Below are 17,207 nucleotides of genomic sequence, written 5' to 3' on the forward strand. Positions count from 1 at the left end.
ACACTGTATCAAATTGCCTAAAGAAATTGATAAGACAGTAGAAAATGATGGTAACTCTTATATCACAGGGTCGATGTCTTTCGGTGGCTGTGTTAAAGAGTAGGAGCATTCCTGTTCCTAAACGTCTGAGAGGAAGCTGTATACAGCTAAGATGGCGATTTGCGGTGAGGGGATTTTTGCAGTAGCTTGTCTAGTGTTTCTGACAATGTGAAGAACGTCAGTCAGCTCGCGCTGAGTGGCAAGCAACAGTACGTCACCCAGCTCGTGCTGAGCGGCAACAGTACTCATTTTCCCGGCATGCTCCATTCGTCTCCCTGGCTCTAGCTCCCTCCCAGCATTCCTCGCTCCTCTGTCTCCTTGTCTGCTGTGAGTTCCGGCGGGGGGCACACGGTAGTGTGAGCTGTAGAGTCTGCGGGGGCGGAAGATGGACGTGAACAGCCAGGAAACCGACTGGCGCAGCGCGACCTTCAGACAGAAGCTGGTCAGCCAGATGTGAGTGTCAGGGATACCGGGCCCTGGGGGAAGAAAGAGACAGTCTGGAGAGGAGAGGGGAAACTTGGAGCCCAGACAGATCATAGTGGCAGGAAACTCCCGCCATCCGGCCTCAAGCAGGTCCCGTGGCAGAGCTGCGGTGGGCGCTGCTTGCACACCAGTCGGTATACTGTCTGCGATAAGTCCTATATAGGGAGCTATCGTGTGCCCCACATATTTGCGCAATCCGGCATAATTGTCATACGTGATTTATGTCATGCTAGTCTTCTGTCTCATATGCAGCCCTCAGTGCGGGAACTATATATTGGCTGTCATGCCTATTTGCTGCTTTCTAGGTACGGAAACGGGTATGTTGTGCTACCCTCGTGCGTCATAGGTGCTGTCTGCCATAAGTATTACTTGTCGTGCCTTATATGCTGCATGTCATGCGTGTTGCATGCCATACATGTCATAGTTACAGGCCGCATTTAGTGTCGTGTGATTTATGGTGGCCTCTATTAGGGTCTTTATCTGGTATCCGTAATTCCAAGTGTACAGCCACCATGCCTTAAAGAATCCGAAATATAGCCTTCTATAAGTTCTATCTTGTCACTGGTGCTGGCAAAGCTTTCGTGTGTTATCTACAGACATGGGTACTATCTGCAGTGCCACGTATGTTACCCAACATGTTAGATGCTTCCAGACAAGAGTTGGGTTGTAATGTTATATGTACACCCATCTTAAATTGTCTTTCGTGAACTCCCCTTGTAAGCATTGCAAAAGAGCAATTGTTATATCATATGTGCCATAATTGTTGTGTGCGACCCGTTATGCCCTCTTACTGCCGAGCTCTGTCTGCATCACACATGCACACCCAACCTGCGCAAAATCTCTCATATATAATCGAACTGCTCCTCCCTTACACTTGACCAACATACCTGGATTCAATTTCGAGCTCACATTCAAACAACATAGTATCGGGGGGGAGCATCCGACTGCCCCCCCCCCTCATTGCAACATAACCTTTCATCCAGTTAATCTCCACACTCAACTGTCTTCCCACCCCTCTTTCCCCTTCATACCTCGCTACATTCTAACTCTGAGTTATCTGCCCAAATAATGCACAGCTCCGTTCTCCTACCTTTTGTGGACCTGCACCCCTCTCCTCCTGTTCAGCTCCTTTTTGACCCCCGCCCAACTTTTTATCTTGGCTTTCGCTCTCCTCCACTCACTTGATCCTGGTGTAGTAAATGCCTATTCACCTGATTGAAATAGCTCTGTCTTTACTTTCCCACACTCGATAAGTATCAATCGACCTCACCACTCTATCGCCCAAAGCTTACTTCTCCCATGATCTACTTACCGCTCTTACCACTACTATCCTTCATGCCCCTCCACCGTACACCCCGTCCCCTATCTACCCACTCTTTTCTACCCTCATCTTCCACTGCCTGTTCAGATAGCCTACTTCGCTGTCCTTTTTGCTTCGCTCTTACCACAACAATCCACCACCTCGCTCACCCACCCCCAAAAAAACTTTGCATTCCTGTTAGAGTACCTCAAACCCACCCATCTCTTCCTCATCCAAGACAACAATATATATCACACAGTATTGCAACCTATATCATTCTGTACTGTATACACACTACACCATTGGCAAACACCAGCACATCAAATGCCACGGCTAGAAACCCAGGCTTCCCTTATTCACATGTTAGATAACTATCCTTAGCCCTTCTATCTCCACAGTTCAATGATACACTACCAACCACGATTCCACAGCATACTCAATAGAACATCTTACACTTCTCGTCATGCCTCCTTCTGGGTACCTACCCATCCTGTCCAAATCAGTACACAACACCCAAGTACATTGCACAGTACAATCCATACCTACAATTCTCATCACTGAGCTACCACTCCTCTCCTGCACATCTGCACAAATCCCCATTCCCAGAGGCCTAAACCTCCCTTTTCAACATACTAGCTTCCAACCCGATCACACCACCCACAGTTCCCCACTATACAGTTAATCAGAACTCATTACCAATCTCTTCATTAAACCAATTACGGTAATGTTGCAACAATTTTCTGTCCCACCAACCACTACACCAGATCCATCCTAAAACAACGAGCAGAACTATGCTTTGGGTCTGCATCTCACTGATACCTAGGCACACTCCACATTCTGCCATACACCCGCACCCAGGACTTCTAAAACTCTCAACTCGCCCTACATAAGCAGATGCTACAGGCATCTTCTAAGTTAAGTCTATACAACTTAATCATTTTATTAACTAAAATAGCTAAATAGAAACTCGTTTTAATAGATGACCTGCAAAAAAATAACTGATCAATTAACCCCCCCTCCCCAATACGTTTGGACCATTGCAAGTCGTTACTATACTGAAATCCTTTAATATCTCTTCTGCACAGCCTTTAGCTGGACTCCTTCACCTCCACACCCGACCTTCCGTACGTCAGTATGTGCAGCCAGCCTATAAATTGAATCAAGTTTCCCCTTTATGATGAATTGTGCTAGGTAGGGGACAGAAACCAGGGACAAAGGATAGAATCCAGATCACACTAGGCCAGCACCTGAATCTCAGTACCCAGCACAGTAGACTAGATCCGTCAGATAGCAAACAGAATGCAGTACACAGGTTTGCATGACAAGCTGCTTACCCTTTACCAGGATATGTACTGCCAAGACTAGAAAAGTATGTTGATCTACCCACTTTAGCTACACATTTCCAGTAGAAGAATATAACACACTAGCTACAAGCGGTCAATTTGAACTGAACTTGAGTCAAACTTGTGAACATCGGCTGACGGGTTAGACTTGTGTCAATTAATCACCAAAGAAATACCCTTCTGCTGCAGAAGCACACTTACTATTAAAAGGATTTTTTTCCGGTAGTTCAAAATCTGTTGAAGTAGTTGCTGTTGTGTGCTTACACCTGGAGATGTTATTTGTGGTTGAATCTTTCCAAAAAAGAAAAGAAGGCAGCAAGTGCTGCACAGAGTGCGAGCAGTGTGACCTGCCACTCCCTAATAAAAGTATGGGTGGGAACGTCCTGTCTATAGTATGGATGGGAACGTCCTGTCTATACATCAAACTGACATTATCCAAAGAGATGATCTTTCTGTGTCTGTCATAGGTACTACAGTATCGTTTCCAGGTACTACAGTGCTGCAAACCTAAAAATGCAATCGTGTCACAAAAATCTTCAATACACATTTCCTATTAGGGCTTGTGAAGATGAATAAACTAAGTACATCTTGCAGACTTGTACAAATAGTGAATAGACTTGTGTAAATGGAAGCTACTTTTCATCGTTCAAATTGTCACAATTCACTATAATGATTTAATATTATAGATAGAAATCTACGTAATCTTTTCGAATGTTCTCAGGGTCAGTCACCAAAGAAATACCATTCTCCTGCAGCACACTTGCTATTAAAATGATTGTTTATGGTAGTTAAAAATATGTTGAAGTAGTTGTTCTGTACCTACAGCTCCACCCTACTTGCCAGAGTTCGTTCAATAAGACAATAGAGTATTTCAGTGTCTTGTGTATTGATGCAGTGCACCACAAGCACAATAATTGCAGTAATGGTTCCACTATTTATACTGCAAACACAAGGAGATGGTGGCCGGAGCGCTGAAACTTTTCAGAGACTCACCCCCAGTCACAAATCTGTGTTGAATCCATCATCGTTCTTTATCTCACTTCGCCATCCCACTTCAGAGACAGCTATATGCAAATCAGTCTTGACCCTGTGCCTCGTGGGAACAGTCCAGCCCGAACTGTCAAGCCATATCTTCCTTGAACCAGAAACAAGCTTCCTGGGACCGGTTTCGGGCTGACAGCCCTCATCAGCCAGGCTAGCTTGAACCCAGTGGCAAAGTGAGCAAGGGACCCACGTCTGGGCATACCCTGCTAACTTAGGGCGAACAAAGCAAACACAAGGAGATGATGGACGGAGCGCTGTAACTTTGCAGACACTCGCACCCAGTCACCAATCTCGGTTGAATCCATCATCGTTCTTTAGCTCACTTCGCCACCCCAGGTCATTGTTCTGCATTCTGTCCAACAATTGTTCTTTTTGCTTTTGTCACCCCGAGTGGGACGGGTATGCCCAGACGTGGGTCCCGTGCTCTTCATGCCACTGGAGTCAAATTATCCTGGCTGATGAGGGGTGAATCCCCGAAACCGGTCATAGGATGCTTGTTTCCAGTCCAGGGAGGACCTGGCCTGGCAGTTCGGGCTGGACTGTGCCCATTGGGCACAGGGTCAAGACTGATTTGTATATGGCTGGGTTCGAACTGGAATGGCATGGTGAGCAAAATAATGATGGATTTAGGCCCAGATCTCTGTATTGGGGTGAATGTATGACATTGTTATGCATTCTGTCCATCAGTTGTTCTTTTTTCACTATTTATACTCACATTGGCAATTATATTTAAGCCTGTTTGCTGGTAATCTAACATGATTTAATTGGGAAACTTCAAAATTTGTGCAAATTGGATGTGGCTTAATCCACCAGACACTTATATGCTCTCTATTGACATAATTGTGGAGCAATTACGTGATAGGTGAACATCAGCTTATAAGGTTTAGACAGAGAGGCAAAACATCCCAACTCTTCCATTGTGAATCACCACACAGGGGTTAAGTTGATAGGGTGCAATATTCCCAAGCCTCCCTGTCCACATACCACCCTTTTGTGTGACCAATCGGGTTATATTTGCTGCCTTCCTTATGCGCTATCCACCATGACAGTTATAGCTTGAATGTGTTGTATAAATTGTTTGCTAACAGTATGTGTACTGTATATCATGACAATTGTGTAGCCTTCCACAAGCTGTGCATGTTCTGTATCTTGTTACATGTTTCTAATGGTTCCTGGCTTGTCCAAGTGCTGTTGAGCGTGCTGCCTGCTCAAATGTCCTACATGCTCTTCCTCTACATACTATATTGAGACTCCGAAAGCTCTAAAATGCCATACCAACGGTAGAAATATGCTATGTAAATGCCGGTAACATAGTGTATACCACTTAGTTAATGTGTTTTTTTAATGTATGCAGTCTATCCTGTCTGGTGTCTTGTTGCAAATGACATATGAGCTGTGTGTCGTGTGCTACATGTTGGCTTGCCTGGCTTAAATGCAAATTGTTTTCAAAACTCTCGGAGATTCTTTTCCATGCATTTATATGTGCAATCTTTTTCTGTGTCTAGCCTTCCCATGTGAACTGTGTGGGGAAACTGTATGTAATGTTAGCCATATGTGGAACATTCTTAGTCTTTTGCTAATGTATACCGTGCATACCTAAATGTAGAGGGCAGCATTAGCCACTTTGTGCGTGTGTATACAAACACTGGCTGCATCTTAATCAGGAGCATATCAGTTTACTATATGCTTATTGTATAAAGAGCTTTCAGCATAACATAAGCAGTAGTATTTATTTATTTATTTGTTGATTACTTAAAATCATTACAATCAGCAGAGTACACATACAAGATAAAATTAGATTAAGAATATAACATTCAAACAGAAAATAAAAATATTCATCTTCCCTTCATAATTGTTTTGCGGCTACAGTGTACAATTATATCCAAGCAAGATCTACAACTAAGCTTCAACATAGTTTGTTTGGCTGCAAATGATCAGCAAGCAAAAATAAAGTGCTTTGTGCTAGCAGCTATAGATTACAGTATACAATACATTTCTCTAAGAAAAACTTTAAACCAATGGAAGCTGCATAAAATAAAAACGCCCGTAATAAAATTGCATTTAGAGCAACATTAGCAATAAAGTGCAATTGTGCTAGTAAACTTTTAGCAGCGGAAACTAAAGTGCCTTGTGCTAGCAACTAAAGTTGTCAATATACCTTTTATTACTCTTAAAAACTTTAATAACACTGAGAGATGCATAACGAAGAACCAACCGTAGTAAAATTGCATTTGGAATGACATTAGCAATAAAGTGCATTTGTGCTAATAGACTTTAGCAACATAAATAAAATGCTTTGTGCTGGCAACTTTAGTTTACAATATACCATACATCGTTCTAGAGAGTGCTTTATACCAATGTAAGCGAGAACAAAAGAGAAGAAGTCGTAGTAAAATACAATTGTTCAAACCTCGGAGATACGCATTTGTAATGCACACATTCACTAAATGGGATCTCTGGGTGCTGGAAAACACATGTATACCTTACTCCATTGTAGGGATTTTATTGACTGTGATAGCGTGAAAAGCTTATGTGAACACAAAAATAAATAAAAAATCAGACACACTCATGGTCCTAATGCACAATTTGAGATTGTTTTACTTACTACTTCAGAATCTGATTACACAAGGCATATATGCACAGTTAAAAAAAAATAGACTCCATGTGCACAATGCCCTTGTTAGCACACTGCAAACGCTTAGACTATTTTACGCACCCATTTAACTCCTTGACACCTGTCAATAATGCAGATGGCCATTATTCCTGTGGTTTGTATTTATCGAACACTATTGTTTGTAAAATACATCCCAATTAGAAATGGGTGTCAGACATATCTTTTGAGTGGGTATACACCTTATGATATCAAACATGTTAGTTCTGCTTATTAATCTGAGACTATTACACTGGTGCAGTGCATCTGATGTGTGCATGACTGTTAGTTTTAGAAGTATGGTCCTGATGTAGAGTTAGACTGTGAAAGAATTATCTTTGCCAAGTATGCAATGCATTATCCACCATAATTAGCATGCTCTTTGAAGGAGATGGCCAAAAGTATGTGTCCACCATGGGTGAATGCTCTTTGGCGAGGAAAGACGCTGTCACAAAATCAAATCCATCTCTGCCCATTCAGAGAGGCATAATTTCTGTGACAAAAGTGGGCACTAGAGAGGTGCTCCCAAAGTGGGGGTTCATTGTAAGTGCCCACATAGCTAGTCTTGCTAAGACACTGGGCAAATTTCCCCTGTATCTTGGGGAGATAACAAATGTAAAAAGAACAATTGATGGACAGAATGCAGAACAATGTCATATATTCACCCCAGTCCAGAGATCTGGGCCTAAATCTATCGTTTTTTTGCTCGCCATTCCAGTTTGGACCCAGCCATATGCAAATCAGGCCAGGTCTAAACTGGGGTGGCATTGTGAGCAAAAATATGATGGATTTAACCCAGATCTCTTGACTGGGGGTGAATGTTTTGATTTGTTCTGCATTCCGTCCATTGATTGTGTGTCTTTTGCTTTCTTAGGGAGATGACTGCAGATAAGGTGGCCAGGAGTCTCCATTAGTAGCATGCTTGCCACTTAAGGTACAGAAAATGGGGTGGTTATGCTGCCTGAATATATAAATGGGATAATCATAATTGTTTAACACGTTTTTCTGTTTGACCCTCCTCTCAATCTGGTCCAATGTCTATTTGTTATACATTTGCATCGTGTGCAATTGTGAGTATTCTCGATGCCGATTATGATGAGTAGACTTGTACAGGGTTACTTAAATTGACTTGCCTTTAGAAGGTACACACATGATTGTATGTTAAAAAGTTTATGTATGTTTTATTTGACTTGTAGTGTGCTTCTTTATGGCCATGTGATAAAAATTGTGATCACAGTTTTGGATTTAGGTGTTGTCCTTTTTGGATGGGTGTGCCCTTTCATACCGCATGAAGATCAATATTAGTTTTTGAAAAATATGATCTTGAGGCAGAGTTTTGTTGGGCTATAGGGGTGATGGCATTTTCATATTGTGGAATGGGACCTTAAAGTTTAATGGATTAGTATCCATATTTGAGTTGCATGATCTTCAAGAGACGCTGGACCTAATGTTTTCAGCTACATTTGTAATGCAATGCAATGCCAGACACCGGAGATGCCTGGGGCTCTCTTTATTCTGCCATATTATCATGTTTGACTGTGGCATTTCACTTCTGTTTGGATGTAGAGTTTGACTGGCATAATTGAAATAGATTGTTTTAACATTCTTTGCAGCAGTTTTGAAACTTTGCAGTTTGGGTTCTTAATTGGGCTGCAGCATTTGGTAGCTCTTTTGGTTCTGTCTTTTTTATGAGGAGTGGTTTCATTTTGATGCTTTTGAAGGAATCTTGTTCACTTCCTTTGGCAAGAGATGCGTTTAGTATTTGTCAAGTGAAGGGCAGTGGTTTTGATGTAATTATATAAGGTCCTTATTGGATCTCTTGCTTTTCCTGCTGCTGCCTGAATTTATTTGAGGCTTAGTGGCTAAAATGAACGTAAAGTGATTTTCAGGGAGTTTGGATGTTTGCTGAGTTTGGTGTTGGGTAGTTATCCAGATCTTGGTTATTTTGTTTTCGAAAAAGTTGAGACTGTTTTAGTGGAGTTGTTAGTTGGCACACATGGCTATAAGGTCGTTGAAAGTGCAATTGCTTGAATTGCCTGCTTGTTTATCTGTAGCCTGAGTAACATGGTTTAACTAGTTAGGTTTCTTGGCCCTTTTGATCAGGTTGTGGTAGCTCCTTTATACACCAAAAGGAGTAGGGCGTGGTAAAATATCTCTATCTGGTGGCACGTGCTGTGTGTCCTAATACTGCCAATCACCACCATCCTTCACGTTTTTAATCCTGGCCGGGGGATCCAGGAATAAATTGTATTCACAGCGACACCTCCGAGCTAGTTTTAACTTTTTTTTAAAAATTATTTTATTTTTCTGGTCAGCATAAAAGGTGGTACAAAAAGAGAAATACAGATGTACATATTTCCAATCTCTGTGAGACAAGCAGCTATAACACAGAAAACATCCAGGCCCAGCACACCCGCTTAGGAAGAGGGTCAACATTTCGTTATGTAGCACATTGATCCCACCACAACAATAACAGAAATCTACACTTTATGTAACATACCGTATGCTGCTATCCCATGGTAGCGTCTTCATGAAGTCGTATGGCCTATCTGGGCTGGTCTGGGGGTTTCTCGATATCGGGTGCTAGGTGGCACACCGGGGGACACTACCTCGTCGTCCTGTGTAGACCTGAGGTATTGGACAAAAGGCTTCCAGACGTCTCTAGGTCTGGAAGCCTCCGGTAATTCCTCTGCATATATCTCCAGGGTCTCTTTACAGTATGTCATGTCAGCGACCCAATCCTTAAATCTAGGAGGACGCTTTCTGCTCCAGCTCAATGCTATCTGACGTTTGGCCAACAACAGGGCCACTGCCAGTAGTTTCCATCTCTGGGCCAGTCTTAGCTTGTGGGTTCCCAGTAGGCATGTTAGTGGGGTGTTTGGTATGAATTCTGATAGCATAATCGTGAGGGCATTAGTGACCTCTTGCCAGTAGGCTTGAAGCGGGGGGCAGGACCATGCCATGTGCAAGAAGTCCGCACCAGGGGCGCCGCACCTATGACACGTATCGTCTGCGCGAAGACCTTATCTGTGTAGTTGCGCGGGAGTGTAGTATATTTGGTGCAGGAACTTAAAATGAATAATGTGAAGGTTACAGTTTGAGGTCAGCAGGTGTAATTGCGTGCAGCTGTAATCCCAGTCTCCCTCATCTATAGTATCGCCTATTGAATGGTCCCATTTTTGAATTGACGTATTCTGTTTCTGGTGGTGTTCGCCCTGTGAAATGTTATATAAACGCGTTACTAGGCCCTTACATGTGGGTGCCTGTAATAGGAGTTGTAGTGAGTGTAGTTGGGGTGGCTCACTCGGAAAGGTAGGGAAAAGTTCCTTGATAGCCATGCGCAGTTGCAAATATGCGAATATCTTCAGTAGCACGCGATGTGCACTAAGACGGTTCATCCTGTGGGATGAATCGGTTATGTGGAATTTCAGTTAGGCCCATGTCCCTCAGAAGAACAGGCATATTTTTCTCTTGAGTAACTGTGATCCTCGGGTGATGGTCTATGGGAAGTGCAGGAGCATATATTGGGAAGTTTCTGTGCCCAGTGTGCTAGCCTGTGCCATGCTCGCGATGTGCAAATCATAGGGTGTATTTTGTCTCTAGGAGTGTGTTTTTTCAGGTCGGAGATGTAGGCTATCAGTGGGGAAGGTAGCACGCTTTCATGTTCCACAGCTATGTGGGGGATGTACGCATGTGGTTGTAGCCAGTAGTGAGCATGTTATGCTTGTGCACAGTAAAAGTATAGTTGAAGGTCTGGTGCCCCGAAGCCTCCCTGGTGGTAATGTTTGGTGACGGTCTTCCAGCTCTCTCACCTGCTTCCCAGCCCATGTAAGCCTCCGCATGGTTGACCTCAATTTGGAAAAGAAAGGCTTGTGTGAGCCAGATTGGAATATTCATGAATAGATCTAGGAATCTGGGCAGTACTTTTGTATGGCGATCCTATCTGCTAATGAAAGCGGTAATCCAATCCAGCGGTCTACCTGTTCGTCGAATTTTGCTATAGCCCTACTGTCATTTTCTCTAATCACCGTTTCAGGGTTACTATGTACCCATATACCTAGGTATTTTACTGGGTCAGCGTGCCATTGCAGTGGAAAGTCCAAGACTGGCTGGGTCGTGGTGGGCGTAAGTGGTATTACCATTGATTTATCCCATTTAATGCCGAGACCTGAGTAGTGTTCGAACCGTATATATTCCCTGATGTGAGTGGATTGAGAGTTGAGTCCGGGTGGCGTGCGTATAGGACCATGTCGTTGGCATACAGAGATATGCCAATGGGCCGGAGTTCGAACGGTAGTGTGGAATCTGAGTGCTTTTGACGAATCTTACAGGCTAGTGGTTTGAGTGCTACTGTAAAGGAGTGGTGAGAGTGGGCAACCCTGTCTCGTTTCTCAGCTGACACTAATTGCGGTGGGAGTGTTCCCGTTGATTCTAATTCGTGCGCTGGGCTCAGTGTAGAGAAGGGCTATCCACCGCAGGAAAGGTTCCGGAAAACCCATCCGACATAAGACGGTGAACATGAAGACACATTCCACGAAGTTGAATGCCTTTGCAGCGTCCAAGAGGGCTGCGGCAGCCGGCATTTCGGGGTTCAAGCGGTGGAACAATGTAAAAATGGTATGTAGATTTTGTGTAGTAGATCTGGTTGGTATGAACCCGGCCTGGTCTGGTGGTAGCAAATTTCGAATCAATAGCTGAATGTGTGTCGCTATGATTTTAGCTAGGATTTTTACATCTATGCTTATTAGAGACAGCGGGCGAAATGATTCACAGTAAGTCAGGTCTTTATCCGGTTTAGGGAGAGCGAGAGCAATTAGTAGCGCCTCTCGCTGCGAGGTCGGTAGTATACTGTCCTCATATGATTCTGCGGGGTTTTGCTCGTTCTACCAATGATAGCTGCTGTTGGGTATCTCTCAGAATGCCTGTGTGTTTGCCTATGCAATGTCCTCTAATTGTGACTTTAAAAGCCTTCCAGAGTGTTTTTGCGCTGCTCACTGAGCCTGCGTTTAGCTAAAAAAAAATCTACAATGGCTTGGTGAAGCTCGACACGGTATACCTGATCTAGGAGTGCGTTCTGTTGCAGGCGCCAAGCAAACTGATGTGGAGTGTGCGTGGGGATATCGAGCGCGAGGCTTACGGGTGCATGATCTGACAGTGTCCTGGGCATGTGCTCAATCCGCGTGGTCCAAGTGCTGATCTCGTGTGTGGCTAGCCAGAAGTCTCTTCTCGACCACGTGTTTGGTGTTGATGATGTACAAGTACCTTCCTTGCGGCTGGGGTGTCGTAAGCGCCACAGGTCGATCATCTAGCATTCTAGCATACCATCTAAGCGCTTTAGCCTACTGTTTCCCATACCGGTCATTGCCTGTGGATCAGTCTAGTGCTGGGTCGAGACGTGTTAAAATCACCTCCCCATGTAATGGCGATGGGTGGTATTTTGCGCAGTTTAGCCCAGATATGTGCGTAAAAGCCCGTATCGTCAGTGTTTGGACCGTATGTAGTGATTACTGTCGGTGCCGTGCCTCCAAAGTTGCCCTTCACTATAACATAGCGCCCCGGTTGTCCTTGATAGCAGTGATGGGTGTAAAGGGGGTGCAGCGTCTAACCAGGAGCATGACCCCCCTAGCGTAGCTGGAGTAAGAGGATGCCATGCGGTATATTGCCCATTTGGCGCCTATCCTCCCCACAGTGGTGGTTTTGAGATGCGTTTCTTGTAGGCAGGCCAAGTCTATCTTGTGGCGGTCTAGGTATGCCAGGACCCTTCGAATCTTTTGTGGGTTTTGAAGGCCCCTTACATTCTAGGTCTGGAACACCAGAGGCCTAGTGTTTCGTGGACTGCTAGCCATGTGTGTCAGCTCGACCTGAACTGTTCCATAGCGTGCGCTCTCCCTGCACAATCTGTATACTGTTGTTTGAACTTTGACCAGTGTTTTGTGATAATACCCCACCCCCACCCACTCCGCATACTTTTTGCAGCAGAGACAGTCCCAGAAACCTTAACCATCCCAAACATATTCCCTCAGGAACAGTAACTAAACAATTTAACTACTTGTGGTGTACACACGTGGGCTGGAGCTGTCGCCCCGGGTGCCCTGTGATTTAGCTCACAGGGGTGGCTGCTGTAGCGGTAGCGTATTAGTCACAATGGAGCCTGCAAGGGCATCACCCCAGTCATTTCGGTAGTTCTTTAGTTCTGTGGGCATATCACTGTCTGTCTCTGTATTTCAAGGCAATACTTGACACTATTTTACATTGCTACGACCCCTAACTCCCCCGCCCAAATAGCCCACTTATCTGCATCCGCAGTGTGCATATGTAGGCGTCCCTCATCCTGAAATCAAGACTGCACTCCTGCACTTGTAGAGCCGAGCCGAGGCCAGTGTAGAGAGAGCACATGCACAATGAGTCTCCGCATCCATAGGTGCGCTGTGTTTGAGCGTGGTGTACCTGTAGGTCCGACCTGGGGTGCTTGCTCGGTGGTGCGTCCAGCAGTGTGGGAGTGCCACTGTCCGTCTCGCAATAATCAGTTATTCCATGTCCGATGTGGTTGCCTGTTTCTGGTCCTCCTCTCAGTGATCTTCTACGTGTAGGTTGAGCGCCTTTCTGTTGTAGGAATTTCTGTACTTCTTTGAGTCATTGTAGATTTTTGATTTCCCTCCGTCTGTTACTCGTAACCTGGCAGGGTATAGCATTGCGTAGGCTATGTTCATGTCACGGAACTTCTGTTTGACAGGCACAAACTTCTTCCTCGCCTCGTGAACCAGCGGCGTGTAGTCAGGGTAGAGCGAGATGTCCATGCCCTCGTGTCTTAGTCTGCCGAGCTCTCTAGCCTTACGGAGGGCTGCATCCCTGTCCCTGTAATTTAGAAGCCTGGCTATTATTGGTCATGGCCGCGCACCTGTTGGTGGCGCCGGAGCAAGCAATCTGTGTGCCCTCTCGATAATGAAGACTTCTGAGAACATTTCATGGCCCAATAAGGTTGCAAGCAGGTTTTCCACATAGCGTTCCATATTTATTTATTTAAACAGTTTCTATTTATGTAAACAGTTTTGTATAGCGCTGGCTAGACCCGTAGGTATCAGAGCGCTTTACATAAGGTCAACAATGTCACAACAATAATAAGTTACACGTTACATCAAATATAAGAGATGCATTAAAGGGAGAGAAGGAGAGACAAGTGGAGAGGGGAGGGGAGTGAGAAGGGAGGGGACGAGGGGGAAGATGGAATAAGAGACAAAGGGAAAGTCAGCCCAAAGACCGAATGGGTAGGTGACGGCCGAGGAGGTATTTCAAAGCCAGTTTCCACTATTGCTCTCAAGGAAGCTCCAACGGGCATCGGTCAGAAAGATGGATAGAAAGGAGACCAGGGAAAAGCAGAACGGAAAAAATACGAAGAAGTGGTGGGTGGGCGAGACAGGGAGAAACTTTGCCTGTGTTGGTTGGTTGTCTCCATATTACCTGTGTTGGTTGTTTCTGCCACCCCCACCAGGCGTATGTTATTTCGGCGGGAGTGCGCCTCTGCGTCCTGAGCGTGTTCCGCCAGCACCTTTTCTATTTTCCCCTGCTTGGTCTCCATTTGCGTGTGGCAGTCTTCCACCTCTGAGATGCGGCGTTCCGCCATGTCCAGCCGCTCCGTGTGGCGGTCCAGGCACTCCGCCATGCGATTTACCCTGTATGTTAGTGAGTCAATCTTACCGTCGATGTTGGAGAGAGCTGCCTGGATCGTGGTGAACATGGCCTGTACATCGCCAGTTGGGACTCCGCTTGCAGATGCCACCGACTGTTGTGAGTGCGGTTGATCTTCCAAGCTGTGTTCTGATGGTTTTTTAGTTTGGTCAAAATAGAGTTTGGGCAGGTTCCTGTCGGGTCTGCCCATGATTCTTCTGTTAGTACTGAGCTGTATGTGCTTTTGACTTCTGGCTTCGTTGTAGGATGTGCCCAGTACTCTGGAAAAAGTAGGGTATGCTGTTGGTCTACACTTAGGGCTATGATACGTCTATATCGCAGTGGAGGTTTCGTGATCTGGGTGGTTTGTCCACAGTCCTAGAGTGTGCTGCTGGCACCCCCAGTGAGGCGCAGCTCTATTTGGAGGGCACAACTGTTTTGCTGGCACCGACCTCTGTATCTGCGTGAGTGCACATCCCTGCTGTATGTTGGGTGTCCCCGGTGTTCAATTTACGGGCCAACTGCGAGGCGATATGTGAAGGTGGTGTGGCGATGCACAGGGCAGAGGCAGCCTCCTCTGGGTCAGGTATTCTGAGGGTTGCCGCAGGTGCACCGATAATTGTGGTCTGCGTGGTGGCGCCCCAGTGCTGTTGCGTCTTTCCCCCACCCAGGGGGGTCATGCGGTGCTCGCTCTCACCCACCAACCGCCGACAGCACAGGCTCACCACAGGGGCATGGTCCAAGCAGTCAGGAGGGTGCCAGTGTCACCTGTTGTGGGCTTTGTGTCGTCACCGCTCCGGTGCCTCCAATGTGCGGTGTAGTGGTTCCCCCGACCCTGCTCAACTCAGTCCGGGCGACTGAGTGCTGTCTATCCGGGCCGTGTGTGGTGCCGAGTAGTCCCTCGGTCACGGACCAATTGCAGGACCCCACTCACCTGTGGTGCCGGATGGAGGTCAGGTATTGGTGTGCAGTAGCTGAAGAATTGCAGCTGAGCCACCGGTGCATGTCCTGGTGAGTTTAGCAGAGCTACTTTCTCCGGGCGGGGACTGCGGAGTGGTTTCCGCTGGTGTACGTGGCTTGTGTCTAGGCGGAGGTCTCACGCAAGGCCGCTGCTCAGTCCGCACGTCTCCGATGTAGGCCAGGCACGCCGCCACTGAAGTTGCAGATCCACGAGGCAATGTTGGAGTCCCGCAAAGCGGCGCGGGTTAGGGCGGCCAAGGCGGCGGATGTGCCCGCGGGCAGGCAGGGGAGCCTCGGGCCTCTAATCGTGCAGGATTGATGAAGGATAATTAGGCAGCGGGAGGAGCGCGCCTAGGAAGAGGCCATCTTCCAGAACGGCAAGCTCCACCTCCCGAGCTAGTTTTAATTTACACAGCACTTTCACTTCCGGTGATCCCAGTCACTTTAGACATTAATTGTTTCCCTTGTGTGTTTTTTTTTCTTCTACATACCCCCCCCCCCCCTCACCCTATTGCTCCACCCCAGGCGCTGGCTGTGCGGGGGTGTTTTGAAGCAGCCCAATGATGAAGTATGCCACAAAACAGTGTGAGTGAAGGCAGTATTAGGAGACACAGCACGCGCCACCACGTACAGATATTTTACGACGCCCTACTCCTTTTGGTGTATTAAAGTATTTCTTGGGGGTCCGGAGTAGGGGGTGTCTGTTACCCTCACCCCTCCTCTTCTGTGTGAATAACTGTGGTAGCTCCTTGCCTAAACCTTACATAAAGTTCTGTCTTTCAAGCACATTGGTGTGTAAACAATACACTGTGCATGCTACAAATGGAGCGGTATGTCATCCTATACATGATTATTATGGACGCTTGAGGAAGTAGGACTCTGATAGAACACCATTGACATTGAAGTGACATAGGCCATACAGCTAGAATTTTTTTTATTGATTAACCCAGGGTGAATTTCTCATAGGAAAGGAGCAGGAGACATAATCATTTGTTTTTCTGTTGTAGTCTCTTAGACTTAAATCGGGGCATCTTTGCCTTTGGAGAAAGCCTCCTTCTCTTTAAAGGAAGAAAAAGGGGGGCGTGGCCAAGATGGTGGACAGCTAGGACGTGCTTTCCTGTTGTACCGAGCCGCCTCTGCCGTTAGCAATTGAAAAGCACTTGCCGGTCCCTCTGTCTCGGTCCCCGGGGGTGCCTACAGCTAGTGGAGTCGAATGTGCAAGTTTGGAGCACAGCCGTAAAGGAGTAAGGTGCCCTGGGTCTGTGGCCCAGCGAATTGAAGGGCGAGCCGGCTGCTGTGCACGGACAGGGCCTGAAGGGCGTGGCCTACCCTCACGCCTTCAGAGGAACTGGTGCAGACGGCAGAGGAGGCGCTTATCCAGCGCGGCCGTTAAGCCTGAAAACGGGAAATAGCAGATCTGCTTCTTGTTGCGGTGACCCAGCAGAGCGGGGGCCTGTGAGCTTGGCGAGTGCGTGGATCATGGCGGCAGCCTACGAGGGTAGCGCCGAAGAAGGTATGCCCTGCCCGGTTGTTTCAGGCGGCATCAACGAGGCAGGGGCCCTGGCCCCCCCCTTTCTTTCCTGCATGAGCTGTTAGCTGAGTGTGCGGCTCCGGAGGAGGGGAGGCAGGAGTAAGAACCAGGCGGCAAATACATTGATAGAGGTCGGACCCCCTCGGGACACCAAGGAGCCACTCTCCTTGTGCCCCTTCCCATTGGCAGAGC

General features: G+C 46.5%; 1 protein-coding gene across 2 annotated transcripts in view; it reads left to right on the plus strand.

Annotated features, from left to right (window-relative positions):
• The first annotated feature begins 313 nt into the window (after positions 1–313).
• MED15 (mediator complex subunit 15) overlaps positions 314–17,207 on the plus strand; it is a 723,364-nt gene continuing 706,470 nt past the window's right edge. The window contains exon 1 of one of the 2 annotated variants that reach the window (XM_085634093.1): positions 314–492. In XM_085634093.1, the coding sequence (XP_085490219.1) occupies positions 425–492 (68 nt within the window). In that variant the 5' untranslated portion in view covers positions 314–424. The remainder of the gene's footprint in view (positions 493–17,207) is intronic. The other variant, XM_085634094.1, reaches the window with a different exon arrangement.

Source organism: Triturus cristatus, chromosome 11 (genome assembly GCF_964204655.1).
Source record: "Triturus cristatus chromosome 11, aTriCri1.1, whole genome shotgun sequence".
NCBI classification, from domain to species: domain Eukaryota; kingdom Metazoa; phylum Chordata; class Amphibia; order Caudata; family Salamandridae; genus Triturus; species Triturus cristatus.